At 44.7% G+C, this 18,977-nt stretch overlaps 1 protein-coding gene across 3 annotated transcripts in view; it reads left to right on the top strand.

Moving 5' to 3' along the window:
• The window catches only part of hells (helicase, lymphoid specific), a 104,051-nt gene that overhangs the window by 37,732 nt on the left and 47,342 nt on the right, over positions 1-18,977 (top strand). For all 3 annotated transcript variants that reach the window (XM_072478787.1, XM_072478788.1, XM_072478789.1), the window contains 7 exons: positions 7,367-7,431; positions 8,716-8,754; positions 9,771-10,001; positions 11,974-12,156; positions 12,257-12,400; positions 13,666-13,862; positions 14,798-14,894. In XM_072478787.1, the coding sequence (XP_072334888.1) occupies positions 7,367-7,431; positions 8,716-8,754; positions 9,771-10,001; positions 11,974-12,156; positions 12,257-12,400; positions 13,666-13,862; positions 14,798-14,894 (956 nt within the window). The remainder of the gene's footprint in view (positions 1-7,366; positions 7,432-8,715; positions 8,755-9,770; positions 10,002-11,973; positions 12,157-12,256; positions 12,401-13,665; positions 13,863-14,797; positions 14,895-18,977) is intronic.

The raw sequence follows: 18,977 nt of genomic DNA on the forward strand, positions 1-18,977 counted from the left end.
CACCCTGACTGGGGCCCAATCCTCTACCCTATCCTGTAACCCCACCGAGGGGCAATTTATCATGGCCAATCCACCTAACCTGCACACCTTTGGACTATGAGAGGAAACTGGAGCACCCGCATGAAACCCACGCAGACGCGGGAAGAATGTGCAAAGTCCACGCAGTCACCTGAGGTCGGAATCAAAACCGGGTCCCTGGCGCTGTGAGGCACAGTGCTAGGCGCTGTGAGGCAGCAGTGCTAACCACTGTGCCACCGTGTCAGAGGAAGAGAGACCCAGCCTATTCACCCTATCTTTCTAGGTATAACCACAGTTCTGTTACCATACTTGCAAAGTTTGTTTGCATTTTCTCCTTTGCCTCTTTTAATAAAATGATCACCAAAAACTGCTTAATCTTTCAAGTGTGGCTGAACGAAGGTTTAGAACATGTTTTGCATCTTTGGAAGAGGTATTACTGGCAGCAACGACCAGAGAATGGTGATAAAGGGGTCTTTTTCAGGATGGCAGCCGGTGACTAGTGGTGTCCCTCGGGTCGCTGTTGAGACCACAACTTTTCACTATATATAATCGTGATCTGGAAGAAGGATCTGCAGTCATTGTTGCTAAGTTTGCAGATACAAAGATATGTAGAGGGACAGATCGTATTGAGGAAGCAGAGGGGGGGCTGCAGAAGTATTTGGACAGGCTAGGAGAGTGGACAAATAAGTGGCAGATGGAATACAGTGTGGAAAAGTATGAGGTTATGCACTTTGGAAGGAGAAATGAAGGCATAGACAAATTTCTAAATGGGGAAATGCTTAGGAAATCAGAAGCGCAAAGGGACTTTGGAGTCCTTGCTCAAGATTCTCTTAAGGTTAACGTGCAGGTTCAGTCGGCAGTTAGGAAGGCAAATGTTGTTCCCCTGTTCAAGAAAGGGAATAGGGAAATCCCTGGGAATTACAGACCAGTCAGTCTTGCGTCTGGTGAGCAAAATACTGGAAAGCATTCTGAGAGATAGGATTCGTGATTATTTAGAAAAACATTGATTAAAGATAGTCACCATGGCTTTGTGAGGGGCAGGTCATGCCTCACTGAATTCTTTGAGGATGTGACGAGATACGTTGATGAAGATCGGGCAGTGGATGTGGTGTATATGGATTTCAGTAAGGCATTTGATAAGGTTCCCCGTGTTAGGCTCATTCAGAAAGTCGGGGGCATGGGGTACATGAAAACTCGGCTGTCCGGATACGGAATTGGCTGGCTGAAAGAAGACAGCGAGTGGTAGTGGATGGAAAGTATTCCGCCTGGAGGTCGGTGACCAGCGGTGTCTCGCAGGGATCTGTTCTGGGACCTCTGCTCTTTGTAGTTGTTATAAATGACTTGGATGAAGAAGTGGAAGGGTGGGTTAGTAAGTTTGCCGATGACACGAAGGTTGGGGAGTTGTAGGTAGTGTCGAGGGCTGTTGCAGGTTACAACAGGCCATTGACAGGATGCAGGACTGGGCTGAGAAGTGGCAGATGGAGTTCAATCTAGATAAACGTGAAGTGATTCATTTTGGAAGGTCGAATTTGAATGCTGAATACAGGGTTAAAGGCAGGATTCTTGGAAGTGTGGAGGAACAGGGGGATCTTGGGGTCCACGTACATAGATCCCTCAAAGTTGCCACCCAGGTTGATAGGGTTGTTAAGAAGGCGTATGGTGTGTTGGCGTTCATTAACGGGGATTGGGTTTAAGAGCTGCAAAGTTTTGCTGCAGCTTTATAAAACCCTGGTTAGACCACACTTGGAATATTGTGTCCATTTCTGGTCGCCTCATTGTAGGAAGGATGTGGATGCTTTGGAGAGGATGCAGAGGAGATTTACCAGGATGCTGCCTGGACTGGAGGGCATGTCTTATGAAGAAAGGTTGAGGGAGCTAGAGCTTTTCTCACTGGAGTAAAGAAGGAAGAAAGGTGACTTGATAGAGGTGTACTAGGTGATGAGAGTCGTGGATAGCCAGAGACTTTTCCCCAGAGTGGAAATGGCCGTCACGAGTGACAATTTTAAGGTGATTGGAGGAAGGTATTGGGGAGATGCCAGAGGTAGGTTCTTTACACAGAGTGGTGGGTGTGTGGAATGCACTGTCAGCGGAGATGGTGGAGTCAGAGTCATTAGGGACATTTAAGCGACTCTTGGACAGGCACATGGACAGCAGTAAATTGAAGGGGTGTAGGTTAGGTTGATCTTAGAATAGGATAAATGGTCAACACAACATCGTGGGCCGAAGGGCCTGTGCTGCACTGTTCTATGTTCAAATGTAATGTTAGCATTCATGTCGAGAGGGCTAGAATACAAGAGCAGAGATGTACTTCTGAGGCTGTACAAGGCTCTCGTCAGACCCCATTTGGAGTATTGTCAGCAGGTTTGGGACTTGGATCTAAAGAAGGATGTGCTGGCCTTGGAAAGGGTCCAGAGGAGGTTCACAAGAATGATCCCTGGAATGAACTTCCATATGAGTTTGCACTGAGTGCTGAATTAGGGTGTGTTTGAGTGCTATAGTGCGTGTTTGGTGACTGAGGGATAATAAGGGTTCATTTTTATCTAAAGCCTAATCTTTTATTGAGTTAATTAACTTAAAAGTTGCTGTTTGGTTTAGAAGAAGGTGAATTTTCAATCAGCTTTAAACAATGGTTCTACTTGTAGCTACTTGCAGCTGGAGCTTGTTAATTAGTTAATTGGATTAGGCCAGTTTTCAGAGGCTAGATTCACAGTATAAATGTGAGCCAGCTACAGTGCAGCACTGAGTGCTGAATTTGGGTGCTATAGTGAGAGTTTGGTGACTGAGGGAGTTAGGTGAGGAGGGTGTAAGGTGCTCCTTTCGTTTCATTTCCTCAAAGAGCGTGAAGGGAGCCGGGAGTTTACAGAGACTGCAGCTGACTGGGAGCAGAGGCGGAGGGCGGAGTTCCAGGTAGTCCACAGGGCAGCTATATTCTGTAAGGTAAGAGGGGATGGAGGCTGGGGTAGTTGCATGCTCCTCCTGTAGGATGTGGGTGGTGATGGATACCACCGGTGTCCCCGCTGACTGTACCTGCGGGAAGTGCACCCAACCCCAGCTCCTCGGAGACCGTATTAGGGAGCTGGAGCTGGATGGACTTCGGATCATCCGGGAGGCAGAGGGGGTTATAGAGAAGAGTTACAGGGAGGTAACTACACCCAAAATACAGGACAAGAGTAGCAAGGTTACAGTCAGGGGAAAGAAAATGAATGGGCAGACAGTGCAGGGATCCCTCGTGGCCGTTCCCCTTCAAAACAAGTATACCGTTTTGGATGCTGTTGGGGGGGGGGTGACCTACCGGGGGATGGCCCTAGCGGCCAGGTCTCTCGCACGGAGTCTAGCTCTGGGGCTCAGAAGGGAAGGGGGGAGAATAGAAAAGCAATAGTGATTGGAGATTCAATGTTTAGGGGAATAGATAGGAGATTCTGTGGTCGCCGAGCGAGACTCCCGGAAGCAATGTTGCCTCCCAGGTACCAGGGCCAGGGCTATCTCGGATCGTGTCTTCATGATCCTTAAGGGGGAGGGTGAGCAGCCAGAAGTCGTGGTAGGAAAAGGGGTGTGGATGTAATAAATGAGTTTAGGGAGTTAGGCTGGAAGTTAAAAGCCAGGATAGACAGAGTTGTCATCTTTGGTTTGTTGCCGGTGCCACGTGATAGTCTAGGAATAGGATGAGAGTGCAGTTGAACACGTGGCTGCAGGAATGGTGTAGGTGGGAGGGCCAATTGGATAATTGGAGCGCATTCTGGGGAAGGTGGGACCTGTACAAGCAGGACGGGTTGCATCCGAACCAGAGGGGCACCAATATCCTGGGAGGGAGGTTTTCTAGTACTCTTCGGGAGGGTTTAAACTAATTTGGCAGGGGAATGGGAATTGGATTTGTAGTCTAACTAAGGTAGCCGATGTTCAGGACGTCAAAGCGTGTAGTGAGGCAGTGGGGAAGGGAACACTGACAAAGGAGAGTACTTGCAGGCACGGAGATGGGTTGAAGTGCGTATACTTCAACGCAAGAAGCATCAGGAATAAGGTGGGTGAACTTAAGGCATGGATCGGTACTTGGGACTACGATGTGGTGGCCATCACGGAAACTTGGATAGAAGAGGGGCAGAAATGGTTGTTGGAGGTTCCTGGTTATAGATGTTTCAGTAAGATATTAGGGAGGGTGGTAAAAGAGGTGAGGGGGTTGCATTGTTAATTAGAGATAGTACAACAGGTGCAGAAAGGCAGTTCGAGGAGGACCTGCCTACTGAGGTAGTATGGGCTGAAGTCAGAAATAGGACAGGAGCAGTCACTTTGTTGGGAATTTTCTATAGGCCCACCAATAGCAGCAGAGATGTGGAGGAACAGATTGGGAAACAGATTTTGGAAAGGTGCAGAGTCACAGGGTAGTATCCATGGGTGACTTCAACTTCCCAAATATTGAGTGGAAACTCTTCAGATCAAATAGTTTGGATGGGGTGGTGTTTGTGCAGTGTGTCCAGGAAGCTTTTCTAACACAGTATGTAGATTGTCCGACCAGAGGGGAGGCCATATTGGATTTGGTACTTGGTAATGAACCAGGGCAAGTGATAGATTTGTTAGTGGGGGAGCATTTTGGAGATAGTGACCACAATTCTGTGACTTTCACTTTAGTAATGGAGAGGGATAGGTGCGTGCAACAGGGCAAGGTTTACAATTGGAGGAAGGGTAAATACGACGCTGTCAGACAAGAACTGAAGTGCATAAATTGGGAACATGGGCTGTCAGGGAAGGACTCAATTGAAATGTGGAACTTGTTCAAGGACCAAATACTATGTGTCCTTGATATGTATGTCCCTGTCAGACAGGGAAGAGATGGCCGAATGAGGGAACCATGGTTGACAAGAGAGGTTGAATGTCTTGTTGAGAGGAAGAAGGATACTTGCGTAAGGCTGAGGAAACCAGGTTCAGACAGGGTGCTGGAGGGATACAAGATAGCCAGGAGGGAACTGAAGAAAGGGATTAGGAGCTAAGAGAGGGCATGAAAAATCTTTGGCGGGTAGGATCAAGGATAACCCCAAGGCCTTTTACACATGTGAGAAATATGAGAATGACTAGAGCGAGGGTAGGTCTGATCAAGGACAGTAGCGGGAGATTGTGTATTGAGTCTGAAGTGATAGGAGAGGTCTTGAATGAGTACTTTTCTTCAGTATTTACGAATGAGAGGGGCCATATTGTTGGAGAGGACAGTGTGAAACAGACTGGTAAGCTCAAGGAGATACTTGTTGAGAAGGAAGATGTGTTGGGCATTTTGAAAAACGTGAGGATAGACAAGTCCCCTGGGCCTGACGGGATATATCCAAGGATTCTATGGGAAGCAAGAGATGAAATTGCAGAGCCGTTGGCACTGATCTTTTCGTCCTCACTGTCAACAGGGGTGGTACCAGGGGATTGGAGTGTGGCGAATGTCGTGCCCTTGTTCAAAAAAGGGAATAGGGATAACCCTGGGAATTACAGGCCAGTTAGTCTTTCTTCGGTGGTAGGCAAAGTAATGGAAAGGGATCTGAGGGATAGGATTTCTGAGCATCTGGAAAGACACTGCTTGATAAGGGATAGTCAGCATTGATTTGTGAGCAGTAGGTCTTGCCTCAAGTCTTATTAAATTCTTTGAGGAGGTGACCAAGCAGTGCATGTTGTGTACATGGATTTTAGTAAGGCATTTGATAAGGTTCCCCATGGTAGCCTTATGCAGAAATAAGGAGGCATGGGATAGTGGGAAATTTGGCCAGTTGGATAACGAACTGGCTAACCGATAGAAGTCAGAGTGGTGGTGGATGGCAAATATTCATCCTGGAGCCCAGTTACCAGTGGTGTGTACCGCAGGGATCAGTTCTGGGTCCTCTGCTGTTTGTGATTTTCATTAATGACTTGGATGAGGGAGTTGAAGGGTGGGTCAGTAAATTTGCAGACAATACGAAGATTGGTGGAGTAGTGGATAGTGAGGAGGGCTGTTGTTGGCTGCAAAGAGCCATAGATCGGATGCAGAACTGGGCTGAGAAGTGGCAGATGGAGTTTAACCCTGAAAAGTGTGAGGTTGTCCATTTTGGAAGGACAAATATGAATGCGGATAACAGGGTTAACGGTAGGATTCTTGGCAATGTGGAGGAGCAGAGAGATCTTGGGGTCTATGTTCATAAATCTTTGAAAGTTGCCAATCAAGTGGATAGAGCTGTGAAGAAGGCCTATGGTGTGCTAGAGTTCATTAGAGGGGTTGAATTTAAGAGCCGTGTGGTGATGATGCAGCTGTACAAAACCTTGGCACGGCCACATTTGGAGTATTGTGTGCAGGTCTGGTTGCCTCATTTTGAAGGATGTGGAAGGATATTTACCAGTATGTTGCCTGGAATGGAGAGTAGGTCTTACGAGGAAAGGTTGTGAGGGTGCTGGGCCTTTTCTCATTAGAATGGAGAAGGATGAGGGGCGACTTGATAGAGGTTTATAAGGTGATCAGGGGAATAGATAGAGTAGACAGTCAGAGACTTCTTCCCCGGGTGGAACAAACCATTACAAGGGGACATAAATTTATGGTGGAAGATATAGGGGGGATGTCAGAGGTAGGTTCTTTACCCAGAGAGTAGTGGGGGCATGGAATGCACTGCCTGTGGAAGTAGTTGAGTCGGAAACATTAGGGACCTTCAAGCGGCTATTGGATAGGTACATGGATTACGGTAGAATGATGGGGTGTAGATTAATTTGTTCTTAATCTAGGACAAAAGTTCGACACAACATCGTGGGCCGAAGGGCCTGTTCTGTGCTGTATTTTTCGATGTTCTATGAGGAAAGGTTGAGGACTCTGGGTCTGTACTCGTTGGATTTTAGAAGGCTGAGGGAGGATCTTATTGAAATTTACAGGATACTACGAGGCCAGGATAGAGTAGATGTGGAGAGGATGTTTCCACTTGTAGGAAAAACTATAACCGAGGGCACCACCTCCGACTAAAGGGGTGATCCTTTAAAACGGAGATGAGGAATTTCTTCAGCCAGAGGGTGGTGAATCTGTGGAACTCTTTGCTGCAGAAGGCTATGGAGGCCAAATCACTGAGTGTCTTTAAGACCGAGATAGATAGGCTCTTGATTAATAAGGGGATCAGGGGTAATTGGGATGTGACAAATATCAGCCATGATTGAATGGTGGAGCAGACTCAATGGACCGATTGGCCTAATTCTGGTTCTATGTCTTATGGTCTCATGAAGCCTTCATATGATTAGCATGTGGTGCCATCTTCAGTGTTAAAGTAATTGGCTGAGTGTATGATGTCCTCAGTTGATTTTGGAGAATGCTCATCATTCAAAGGTCCAACCTGTTAAATAATCTGTTTTCTGGTTTAAAAAATTCTAGCAATAAAGAAAAAAAGGGGAAGAGAAGAAGAAACGTACAATCTTTCCGATTACATCAGTAAGGAGGTAATGTGTCCGTTTTCTAGCTAATAAACGGTCTCTTGTTCCTGATGTCCTTTGTATTGAAGGAAGCTGTAATGTCCTTAATTACCCTGCTCTGCCCACTGCGATTCTGCTGGGATTCTGCATCCAACAATTGATCCTGTGCATCTCCCACATATCTGAGTCAAATGTCTGCAGCTGCTTTCATTCTAGTTTTATCAGGTTTCTTTATCCAAAAAATTGTAGATGTGGAGCCGAGAAGGAAGGAAGTGTTTGGCCTGTTTATGTCAGTATTGACACTCGCCCTAGTGCTAGCTCTAATGAATAAAGACCTGTTTTTCAAATCTTCTCCCTGGAGTTCTACTTTCCCAAAATACAGTACTTAATGTTTCATGAGCTAACCTGTTCTTACCTCTGTGCCAATCTGACTATCCTCCTGAATTCTTCTTTGTCTTTGCGATGCTTCCCAGTTTGAGAATGCCAGCAAAACCACCTTGTCCTCCGATCCAGAAAAGGTTCTATCAATAGAAAATGAGAAATCTCAGCGTGTATCCCTGGTCACGACATTACGGCTTGGCCGTAAGTGCCAGTGATTCCCACATCCCATGAATTTTTAAATAAACTAGCCAAATCCCACCTCTGTCAAGCTGGCTACTTTCCTCTTAATATTGAGTTCTTTTGTGACCAGTCTCGTGGTGTCTTGTATGCTTATGTAAAATTCACAGACCGTCCCTATGTATACTGTCAACATTCATCATGGGCAGCCACCTGTTTTTGGCAAATGGCCCTCACTGTTTGCCCCTACTATCAAATACTGCTTATTACATATTAAATATGCTGCACATTTGGGCAAGGCTTTTTGCATCTTGTTATCACCCTTGTATCTAAATCCCTCCTGATTATTCTGTCTCTTTCGAGCCTCCATTTATTTTAACACTCTCCCATTGTGGATTAAAAATAAATCCTGTCCCTGTATTTTGCCAGCTTCTGGTTCTTCTATCAGCATTTTTGGCATAACTTGGACAAACCATTTATTAATTTCTATCCATGTTAAAGTTTGTTAACAATAAGTACGGAACGATATTGGAATTCAGCCTGTCATTTGTTTCCTCTCCTTCTGTATTCTGGTCTCTAAAAGGCAGCACACCTCTTAATACTTCTGGCAGGCTAATCCAGGTAACAACCATTGTATCCACTATAAGCAACTTCTCTTGCATTCGCTTTCTCTATCGTAAATTTATATTGTTAAAAGGTCATTTGTTGAGCCCTGTTACAAACCCTTGCTGATTTACTTTTTGCTTTTTATAGGACATTTTGTCACGGGTGAAAAGGGCTAAAGCAGATGAGGTACGTCATTAATAAGTTTTGTGAATCAGGAGGTAAAAACAGTTTCAGATCTGGGCAGATTAGGAGTGGAATTAGTTCAGTGCATTGACTCTATGTCAGTGCATTGACAGCATGTCTGTACAGCACTTGGAGTGCACTTTTCTCAACCTGCCTGGCCATAAATTGTGGTAAATATACAGTGGAAGTATTTGTCCTGCACATCAAATCAGCTGCCCCTGATCCCTATTTAGGGATATTTACCACTATGTTTGCATAACAATGGAGAAGATAGGATTTGAGTAGGAGGTGGTGCCCCTCCTGCATCACAGTTGAATATCCCACTACCATATCCTGGGCTTGCACCTGAAGTTGTTTCCTTTAGACAGGTACTGGAGAGCTGCTAGTGCCCCTCCATGAGCATTCCTGAGCACAACGCAATGACTTTGAGAGGAGAAAAGTGGAGTTATTGAGCTCCGGGTTGTCAAGAATACTGACTTTGCAATTCTTCAGCTGAAAGTAATTGTAATGTAGACTGTGCTTCTCGGCCTTTATTCTCCATGACCATCTTTCACCCTGCCCACCCATAGCAACCCTCAACAAAGCTTATTTTACACATTTCATGTGTTGCCTTTTGTACCAAGTAAGGAATGTTGGTGCTTGAATTGAGCACTTTCTAACACATGAGTGAGCATTCGTAGGTAAGGTATAACACTCTTGAAGGCAGAGTGAAGGCCCCCTCTTCAGTGACCCAACAGTGGTGCCTCTGTATGCTGTACAATATCTCTAGTTTTCATTTCAGTCCCAAGCCTGTGGCTTTTAAATTGGATTGCAGCTTGCTAAATTTGAGCCAAGTGGATTCTGTGCTCTAACTCGCGCTCAATCAATTTTGATCCATGTGAAAATAGTTCATCGCAACTAACTTGGAGAGGGCGTAAACGTTTGCCCGATCATTGTACCATTTCATTTGCAATGTTGAAATGGTACCTGTATGTATGTTTGATTTCTGTAATTACTTTGTTTTAAAAATTTCATTAAAGGATACTGCTATGCCACCTGTTAAAAAGCTTGAGGCTGAAGATATTGAGAAGAACCAAGATTCAAATTTTGACATCAAAGACCGGCTGGCGCAGACTGTACGCCACAACTCGCAGCATCTCCTGGACCCCGTGAGGCAGGTGAACAGCCAACCAGTTCCGTATCAACAGCCCAAACTCTTCACAGGCGGAGTGATGAGGTGGTACCAGGTCGAGGGGATGGAGTGGCTGAGGGTGAGGCTACAATGCTTATCGTCTTATTGGGGTTTGACATGCTTGTTGGGATCACAGAAGCAATTTTGAAAGCCACATCCAGCTAAGCTGCACAGCCTGAAGGTTGCCATGTAGGCCGCCTTCTGATTTAATATTGCGTGGCTGTGTAGACACTTAATGCTACCGTGTGTGAAAAGAACTGACCACGCAGAACATTAAAACTTTGTAGGGAACCTTGTCCAGAAGTGTCCTTTGTTCAGACCCGTGATGGGATGGATTCAAAACACCATACATTGGATTAGTGATAGTGTGACATTGGGTTCATTGTCTTAATGCTGCTGTTAAGATTCTACATTTTAAAAATTATTTAACCTAGAAAAAAAATTTTGATTTAATTTTAATTTCTGCTACTGTTCGAAGTTATAGTCACTTCACGAGGTTAAACTCAAAAAACAAGGATTCTGTTTGGAAAGAGACAAGCTATCTAGGATACAGTTTACGACAAATTAGTTAAAATCTCATCTGTTATTCTGTATCCGATCAATTCGAGGTGAGGGAAGTTACTGAATACCTCTTAGAAACTTTTTGTGCTTTTTTAGTGATGGAAAGATTTTCCTTTAAGCGACCAACCGGGGCCTCAGCTTAGCAGTTTCCATGTTCCCAGAAAAATCAACAAGGTCTCCCATTGAACAATCCGAGACACAGATGAGGGAGAGGGAATCATAAGTCATTTTCTTGTCTCTTGTCATTCTTACTTTTTCAGTTGGTGTCTTCCTCCCCCTTCTCCTAGCCACTGCTGCCACCTGCACTTTAAGCCCAGACAGTAGGTGAAGCATCAAAACCACTTTTTGTTTCAAAAGATATATTGCTGGTTTGAGGTCCTATATCAAAGTGATTTTGTTCAATTTCCAAATATGAGGATCAGTAAGATCGTGATTAAAATTTGCTTTGAAAACTCTACAGCACATCTGAAATAAATCACTTTGTAGACTCCATGCTAACTTTGTAATGCAGAATTACTCTTCACTCTGCCTTCTGAAAGATAAGACAATATACATGTCTAAAATTGTTGTACTGTATTCAATTGTGGGGTCATTTAAATATTTACCTGGGGCAGGACAGTTCAGCTGGCTATTGAGCAGCAAATTACACTAGATCTCAGGGAACCACAGAATATGCTTGTGGGACTGATTGGAGCTGTTGAATGCAAAATAATATTGTGGGCGTATGTGAAATTTTCAGCACTTCTGTTTATACCTCATTCTCTACTGTCCTCTGCTGAAGATGCCATTCAGTAGGTATTGGGAGGCCTCTGCAACCGCACATAAATGGCCAGCATGATTGCAAGTGTCAGTCAGCAGAATGGCTCTAGAAATTGAGTCTGATCCTGTCCCTTGTTCACAATTTCTGCAGGAGGCACTCTGTGACAGGGGCAGCACGGTAGCACAAGTGGATAGCACTGTGGCTTCACAGTGCTAGAGTCCCAGGTTCGATTCCCTGCTGGGTCACTGTCTGTGCTGAGTCTGCACGTTCTCCCCGTGTCTGCGTGGGTTTTCTCTGGTTTCCTCCCACAGTCCAAAGACGTGCAGGTTAGGTGGATTGGCCATGATAAATTGCCCGTAGCGACCAAAAGGTTAGGAGGGGTTATTGGATTGCAGGGATAGGGTGGAAGTGAGGGCTTGAGTGGGTCGGTGCACACTCGATGGGCCAAATGGCCGCCTTCTGCACTGTATGTTCGATGTTCCATATGTTCTACGTGACCACAAGTGGAACCTGGCTAATCTTGACTTTCTCTCTTTCCCTGATCAGTTTCTGTGTCTGCAATTCCTGGGGAAAAGGGAAAATCAATTTGTCTGTCCTGGTCACACACCATGCTAATGTTGACTAACTCAGACCTACTGTTGAGTCTGGGACTTTGGTACAGCAGTAAATTCATGATGAGTTGCTGTAAGTATCTTTCACGGATCCTAATGTGACTATATTTCTGTCTCAGATGCTGTGGGAAAATGGTATTAATGGGATTCTGGCGGATGAGATGGGCCTGGGGAAGACCGTCCAGTGCATCGCCATGATTGCCATGATGGTGGAGCGAGGGGTCCCTGGACCTTTCTTCGTCTGTGGCCCTCTGTCTACACTACCAAATTGGGTATCGGAGTTTAAGCGATTCACCCCAGAGGTGAGTCAGGCAGGGGCAGATCTCTACTCTACTGCACATCTTGATGTTTGAATGTAATTTTTGTGGAATGTATTTCAATGTGTTTTCTTCTGTATCTCAGATTCCTGTGCTGCTTTATCACGGGAGCCAGAAAGATCGTTTACAAAGCCTGCGTAAAGTCCACAAACGGCAGGGCTCGCTACACATTTTACCAGTTGTCATCACTTCTTACGAAATAGCCATGAGGGACAGAAAACACTTCCAGGTGCGTGCGACCTTTCTTGTTTAAACTTTGGGTGGATCTGGTAGAATTCGGGTCAAATGTCAAAAGATTATGAGTCCTGTGTAACCTTTGTCAGGTCATGGAAGCAATTTATTGTGCAGAAGATACTTTGGATGAAGCCTCTGTCAAGGTTTCCTGTTTATAAGCTGATAAGATACATCAACACATTTGTACAAGATGGAAAACTCAGTTATTGGAATGGTGTTCACTGAGATGTGATTGATTAGTCCTCGCTGATTTTAGCAATGCTGGAATGGATACTTATGCCGTGGTTTAATTGCAGCATAATTAGTCAGTTATACTCACTGGTTTTGAGGGAGTATCCTTAATTAATTATACTAATATTCCTGCAAATGGTTGAATATTGCTGAAAAATAGAGATAGGCTATTGCAACAACTTCTTACCTCATCAGAACAGAATCAAAAAAATACATGATATCCAAGGGAACAATTTATACTGCAGGAGAAGAGAGTGCTGATTGGTTGGCAATTGAACTCTGGTGGAGATGCTGCCATGGAGAATACACCAGGGAACAGTTAACTGCTGAGCTTGTTTAAATTCACTGGGCTTTGACCGCATGTGTCTTTTCAGCAATGCTAATTTTAACATTTTGCTGAGATTTGTAATGTTATCGCACAACTTTTTCTATTTTCTCCTGTTAGTGATTTTGTATTTGGGTGTATTATAACTAATCCTGGAATTATCTTGGTACAATGCCGTAGCCACTGTTCTTTCTGATTGAGCCTGAAGAGTTGCTTATCAGGAAATTCAATGTCTATTGTGTGCATGTTCCAGCATAAATGCTAGATTGGAGTTCAGATGTGTAAGCATTACTGTTCTCCTTGTTCTCCTGCCTCTAAATGAATGTCACTGGGAAATTAATTAATCATAATGTATTTGACTTGAGGGTATTCAGTAATTTTAAAATCTGGGCTGTTCCAGAATTATTTTGTAAATTTTTCACGAACAGATCCTGAAAGAATGCTTTTCATATTCCATTGCTGTTACTATCTGGCTGACTTGGCTACAAATTCTGCTGGGTCATAATGTCCTGAATCCAACCAGTGCTGAATCCAAGCTTGCTTGTGAACAAACAGTTGAGTGAAGTCTGATTCCTGTACAACTGTAAGCCTCAATGAGGGGAAAGTGGGGAGGGGGGAAATACCTCTGTTCTACTGTGTCAATCCATAGCTGTAATTAAAACGTTTGTATGACAATTGTATTTTATTTTCCCCCAAATAAACAGAATTGTCACTGGAAATACCTCATCGTCGACGAAGGCCACCGAATTAAGAACTTAAATTGCCGCTTGATTCAAGAGTTGAAAAGGTTCAACACTGACAACAAGCTGCTGTTGACTGGAACCCCCCTCCAGAATAACCTAGCTGAACTCTGGTCACTGCTCAACTTTTTGCTGCCTGATGTATTTGACGACTTGAAAAGGTAGCTCATGTGAATGGACTCTGTGCTGCACTGTTAAATTTAACTGACCTTTTCTCTCAAAGGCACTACCTACTATACAGAGCTGGAAGAGAAGGCCTCAAATTTAATCGACTGAGTTAACTGCTCCTGGCTGGGTTTGCAATAGGGACATTGTGCCTTTGAAGTAAAGACCAGTTAGTATTTTGCTATCTGATCCCTTTCAGGCGACTACTGTCAAGTACTGAGTGTCAGGTGATTCGAAACAAACCTGTTGGACTTTAACCTGGTGTTGTAAGACTTCTTACACTCCTCCCCCAGTCCAATGCCGGCATCTCCACATCACAAGAACTGGGGGCATTGACTTCAGCTGTGATTCCCTCTGTAGTTACATAGCCTGTTGGCACTCCCTGCCCTGGTTCGGCTTTGGGAAGAAAGGCTACTGGGGTGACCAGAGAGCTTTCAGTGAACCTGGATAAGTCCATGAGGGGGGGGGGGGGGGAGGGGAGGGCTTGGTGTTTAATTTTACCAGAGCAGGTTTAAGGTAGAGAATTGTTCCATTAATGTTTTCATTGGTGCATTAGGAATGTGAATGGTGTAGTGACCTTGCAGCTCTGTAAACTAAAGTAATTGGTGCATTTAAAGGGAGGTATCTTGATATAAAGCATAAATGCTAGCAGTGGCCTAGGCCTGTTTCTGTTCTGTCCACCCGTTTGTTGTCTTGATAGAGCCCAGTGGTCCTGAATTCAGCAGTAATTGATACTGTACTCGTTTATGTGATGTGCACAATATTGGGAGCTTTATTCTACATCTGTCTTCCCCTTCCTCTCCTTTAAAATCCACATTTGTGACTAAATGTTTGTTTGTGATGCTGAACCTGAGAATATGGAGCAAAAAGATCATCACTGCACTTTGGTGAACTAGTTTTGTAATAAATGCAATTTTTGTTTGTCCTCTAGTTTTGAATCTTGGTTTGACATTACAAACATCACGGAAAATGTTGAGGATATAGTTGCTAGTGAGCAGGAACAAAACATTCTGCACATGCTTCACCAGGTAAACTTCTTTAATTGTGGAAATGTTCTTTTGAACACTCAGTTCTGATTCTGAAAGTTGCTTTTTAATATTTGTATTTCCCACTTCTTTCCCTTTCACTGTTGTGCCTCCATGTATTCATGATCGGTACAGTTATTTTATTTCGAGCTGTTTTATTCCCTTTTCATATTTCTAATGCCTTTTCATGCCCTGAAGGAGGTACCTTTTATATTTTATAACCGTGAACTTTGCTTGCCAGCATGCAAAATAATCTTTCATCCAATTGGATATTATTTTTGGCCATCTTTGGAACTGTCTGTGTCAGCATTTTCTATTTGTATATGTTTTCTTTCTGCTAAAACATATTTGCCATCATAAATTCTTATGGTTGCATATGGGATGGGAACTACCAATGCAAATTTACTATAGTGTTTTGGTTTGCAGCTCGCAGCTGCTCGGACTACCCTGCAAATAAACCTCTCTGTAAATTCCACCAAGTTTAAATATAAGTATCAAATTAAGCTATTTTCCAAAAGAAAGCCAGAGTACATCTTTAAAATGGGGATTAAATTGTATTGGTGCATCCTTTCCAAAATTTCCCCCTATCCTTTAATCAACTTCATTTGAACACTGATTTGATTCGGCCAAATCTACATGATAGGTCTATTCAATGTATTAGAACATAGAACAGCACAGTACAGGCCCTTCAGCCCACGATGTTGTGCCGACCATTTACCCTAATCTAAGATCAACCTAACATACACCCCTTCAATTTACTGCTGCCCATGTGCCCGACTAAGAGTCAAAATGTCCCTAATGACTCTGAATCCACCACCTCTGCTGGCAGTGCATTCCATACACCCACCACTCTCTGTATAAAGAGCCTACTTCTGACATCTCCCCTATACCTTCGTCCAAGCACCTTATAATTATGTCCCCTCGTGACAGCCGTTTCCACCCTGGGGAAAAGTCTCTGGCTATCCACTCTATCCATGCCTCTCATCACCTTGTACACCTCTATCAAGTGACCTCTCTTCCTTCGCTCCAGTGAGAAAAGCCCTAGCTCCCTCAACCTTTCTTCATAAGCATGCCCTGCAGTCCAGCCAGCATCCTGGTAAATCTCCTCTGTACCCTCTCCAAAGCATCCACATCCTTCCTATGATGAAGTGACCAGAACTGAACAAAATATTCCAAGTGTGGACTAACTAGGGTTTTATAAAGCTGCAGCAAAACCTCGCGACTCTTAAACTCAATCCCCCTGTTAATGAAAGCCAACTCATAGGCCATGCAGGAGGGCTTTTTAGCTCTGAAGCGCGATAATTTGGAGCCGCTCCAGAAGTCGTTGGACCGATGGGGGAAAAAAGGCTGGATGATCAGGCTGAGAAGCTCCAGAAGCTGGAGAAGACGGTGGAGGAGCAGGTCGACTTTCAAACGGTGGCGGACGTGGCGATTCGGAGGTTGAGGGATCAGCAGAAAATGCTCCTGGAAAGGCTGGAGGACCTGGACAACAGATCTCAACGGCAGACTGTAAGAATTGTTGGTCTCCCGGAGGGGGCTGAGGGGCTGGACGCCGCCGCATATGTGGCAGATATGTTCCAGAAGCTGCTGGGGAACGAGGTGTTCCCTCGCCCGCCGGAGGTGGACAGGGCACACAGAGCGCAGGTGAGGCAGCCGCAACGAGGGGGTCCCCGCATGAGCAATGGTGGTCCGGTTCCACAGGTACCTGGACAAGAAGCGGGTTCTGCAATGGTCCAAGAGCACACTAAGCTGTACCTGGGACAATAGCACCCTGCGTGTTTACCAAGACCTGAGCACTGAGGTGGCCAGGAGAAGGGGAGGCTACAGGCAGGTGAAGGAGATTTTGTATAAGAACAAGGTGAAATTTGAGCTGCTTTTTCCGGCGCGACTGTGGGTTACGTATGAGAGCCAGCACTACTATTTTGAGGAACCCGAGGAGGCGATGGACTTTGTTAAGAAGCAAGGGCTGGCTCTGAGCTGAGGACTCTTGGACTCATGGTAGAACTTTTAAGTCTATTTTGTCTCTCTCGCTTTGAGAGATGCCTGCATGCTTGGGTCCGTTCTTTTTTTTTTTTCGACCTTTCTAGGTTGATGTATTTTGTGGCGATGTGTTTTTCTTGTTCTTTTTTGTGATTTCCCTGAATGTTCCCTTTTTGGGCTTCTTTCTTGGAGGTTTGGTACAAACAAAGAAAATTACAGCACAGGAACAGCTTCGGCCCTCCCAGCCTGCGCCGATCCAGATCCTTTATCTAAACCTGTCACCTATTTTCCAAGGATCTACTTCCCCCTGTTCCCCGCCCATTCATATATCTGCATCTTAAATGATGCTATCGTGCCCGCCTCTACCACCTCTGCTGGCAAAGCGTTCCAGGCACCCACCACCCTCTGCGTAAAAAACTTTCCATGCACATTTCCCTTAACTTTCTCCCCCTCACCTTGAAATCGTGACCCCTTGTAATTGACACCCCCACTCTTGGAGAAAGCATGTTGCTATCCACCCTGTCCATACCCCATATAATTTTGTTGACCTCAATCAGGCCCCCTAAACCTTGGTCTTTCCAACGAAAACAATCCTAATCTATTCAATCTTTCTTAATAGCTTGCACTCTCCATACCAGGCAACAACCTGGTGAACCTTCTCTGCACCCTCTCGAAAGCATCCACATCCTTCTGGTAATGTGGCGACCAGAACTGCACGCAGTATTCCAAATGTGGCCTAACCAAAGTCCTATGCAGCTGTAACATGACCTGCTGACTCTTGTACTCAATACCCCGTCCGATGAAGGCAAACATGCTGTATGCCTTCTTGACCACTCTAATCACCTTCAGGGTACAATGGACCTGAACTCCCAGATCTCTCTGTACATCAATTTTCCCCAGGACTCTTCCATTGACCGTATAGTCCGCTCTTGAATTGGATCTTCCAAAATGCATCACCTCGCATTGGCCCGGATTGAAGTCCATCTGCCATTTCTCTGCCCAACTCTCCAAACTATCTATATTTTGCTGTATTCTCTGACCGTCCCCCTTGCTATCTGCAACTCCACCAATCTTAGTATCATCTACAAATTTGCTAAACAGACCACCTATACCTTCGTCCAGATCATTTATGTATATCACAAACAACAGTGGTCTGAGAACGGATCCCTGTGGAACACCACTAGTCACCTTTCTCCATTTTGAGACACTCCCTTCCACCACTACTCTCTGTCTCCTGTTGCCCAGCCAGTTCTTTATCCATCTAGCTAGTACACCCTGAACCCCATACGACACCACTTTTTCCATCAACCTGCCATGGTAAACTTTATCAAACGCCTTACTGAAGTCCATGTATATGACATCTACAGCCCTTCCCTCCTCAATTAACGTTGTCACTTCCTCAAAGAATTCTATTAGGTTTGTAAGACATGACCTTCCCTGCACAAAACCATGCTGCCTATCACTGATAAGTCTATTTTCTTGCAAATGTGAATAGATCCTATAATTCAGTATCTTCTCCAACAGTTTGCCTACCACTGATGTCAAGCTCACAGGTCTATAATTCCCTGGATTATCCCTGCTACCCTTCTTAAACAAAGGGACAACATTAGCAATACTCCAGTCCTCCTGGACCTCACCTGTGCTCAAGGATGCTGCAAAGATATCTATTAAGGCCCCAGCTATTTCGTCCCTCGCTTCCCTCCGTAACCTGGCATAGATCCCATCCGGACCTGGGGACTTGTCCACCTTAATGCTTTTTAGAATACCCCAAAGCTCCCCCTTCCTTATGCCGACTTGACCTAGAGTATTTAAACATCCATCCCTAGCCTCAACATCCGTTATGCCCCTCTCCTTGGTGAATACCAATGCAAAGTACTCATTAAGAATCTCACCCATTTCCTCTGACTCCACGCATAAATTCCCTCTTTTGTCTTTGAGTGGGCCAATCCTTTCTCTAGTTACCCTCTTGCTCCTTATATACGAATAAAAGGCTTTGGGATTTCCTTAACCCTGTTAGCCAAAAATATTTCATGACCCCTTTTAGCCCTCTTTATTGCGTGTTTGAGATTTGTCCTACTTTCCCGATATTCCTCCAAAGCTTCATTA

This window comes from Scyliorhinus torazame, chromosome 16 (genome assembly GCF_047496885.1).
Source record: "Scyliorhinus torazame isolate Kashiwa2021f chromosome 16, sScyTor2.1, whole genome shotgun sequence".
Taxonomy (NCBI): domain Eukaryota; kingdom Metazoa; phylum Chordata; class Chondrichthyes; order Carcharhiniformes; family Scyliorhinidae; genus Scyliorhinus; species Scyliorhinus torazame.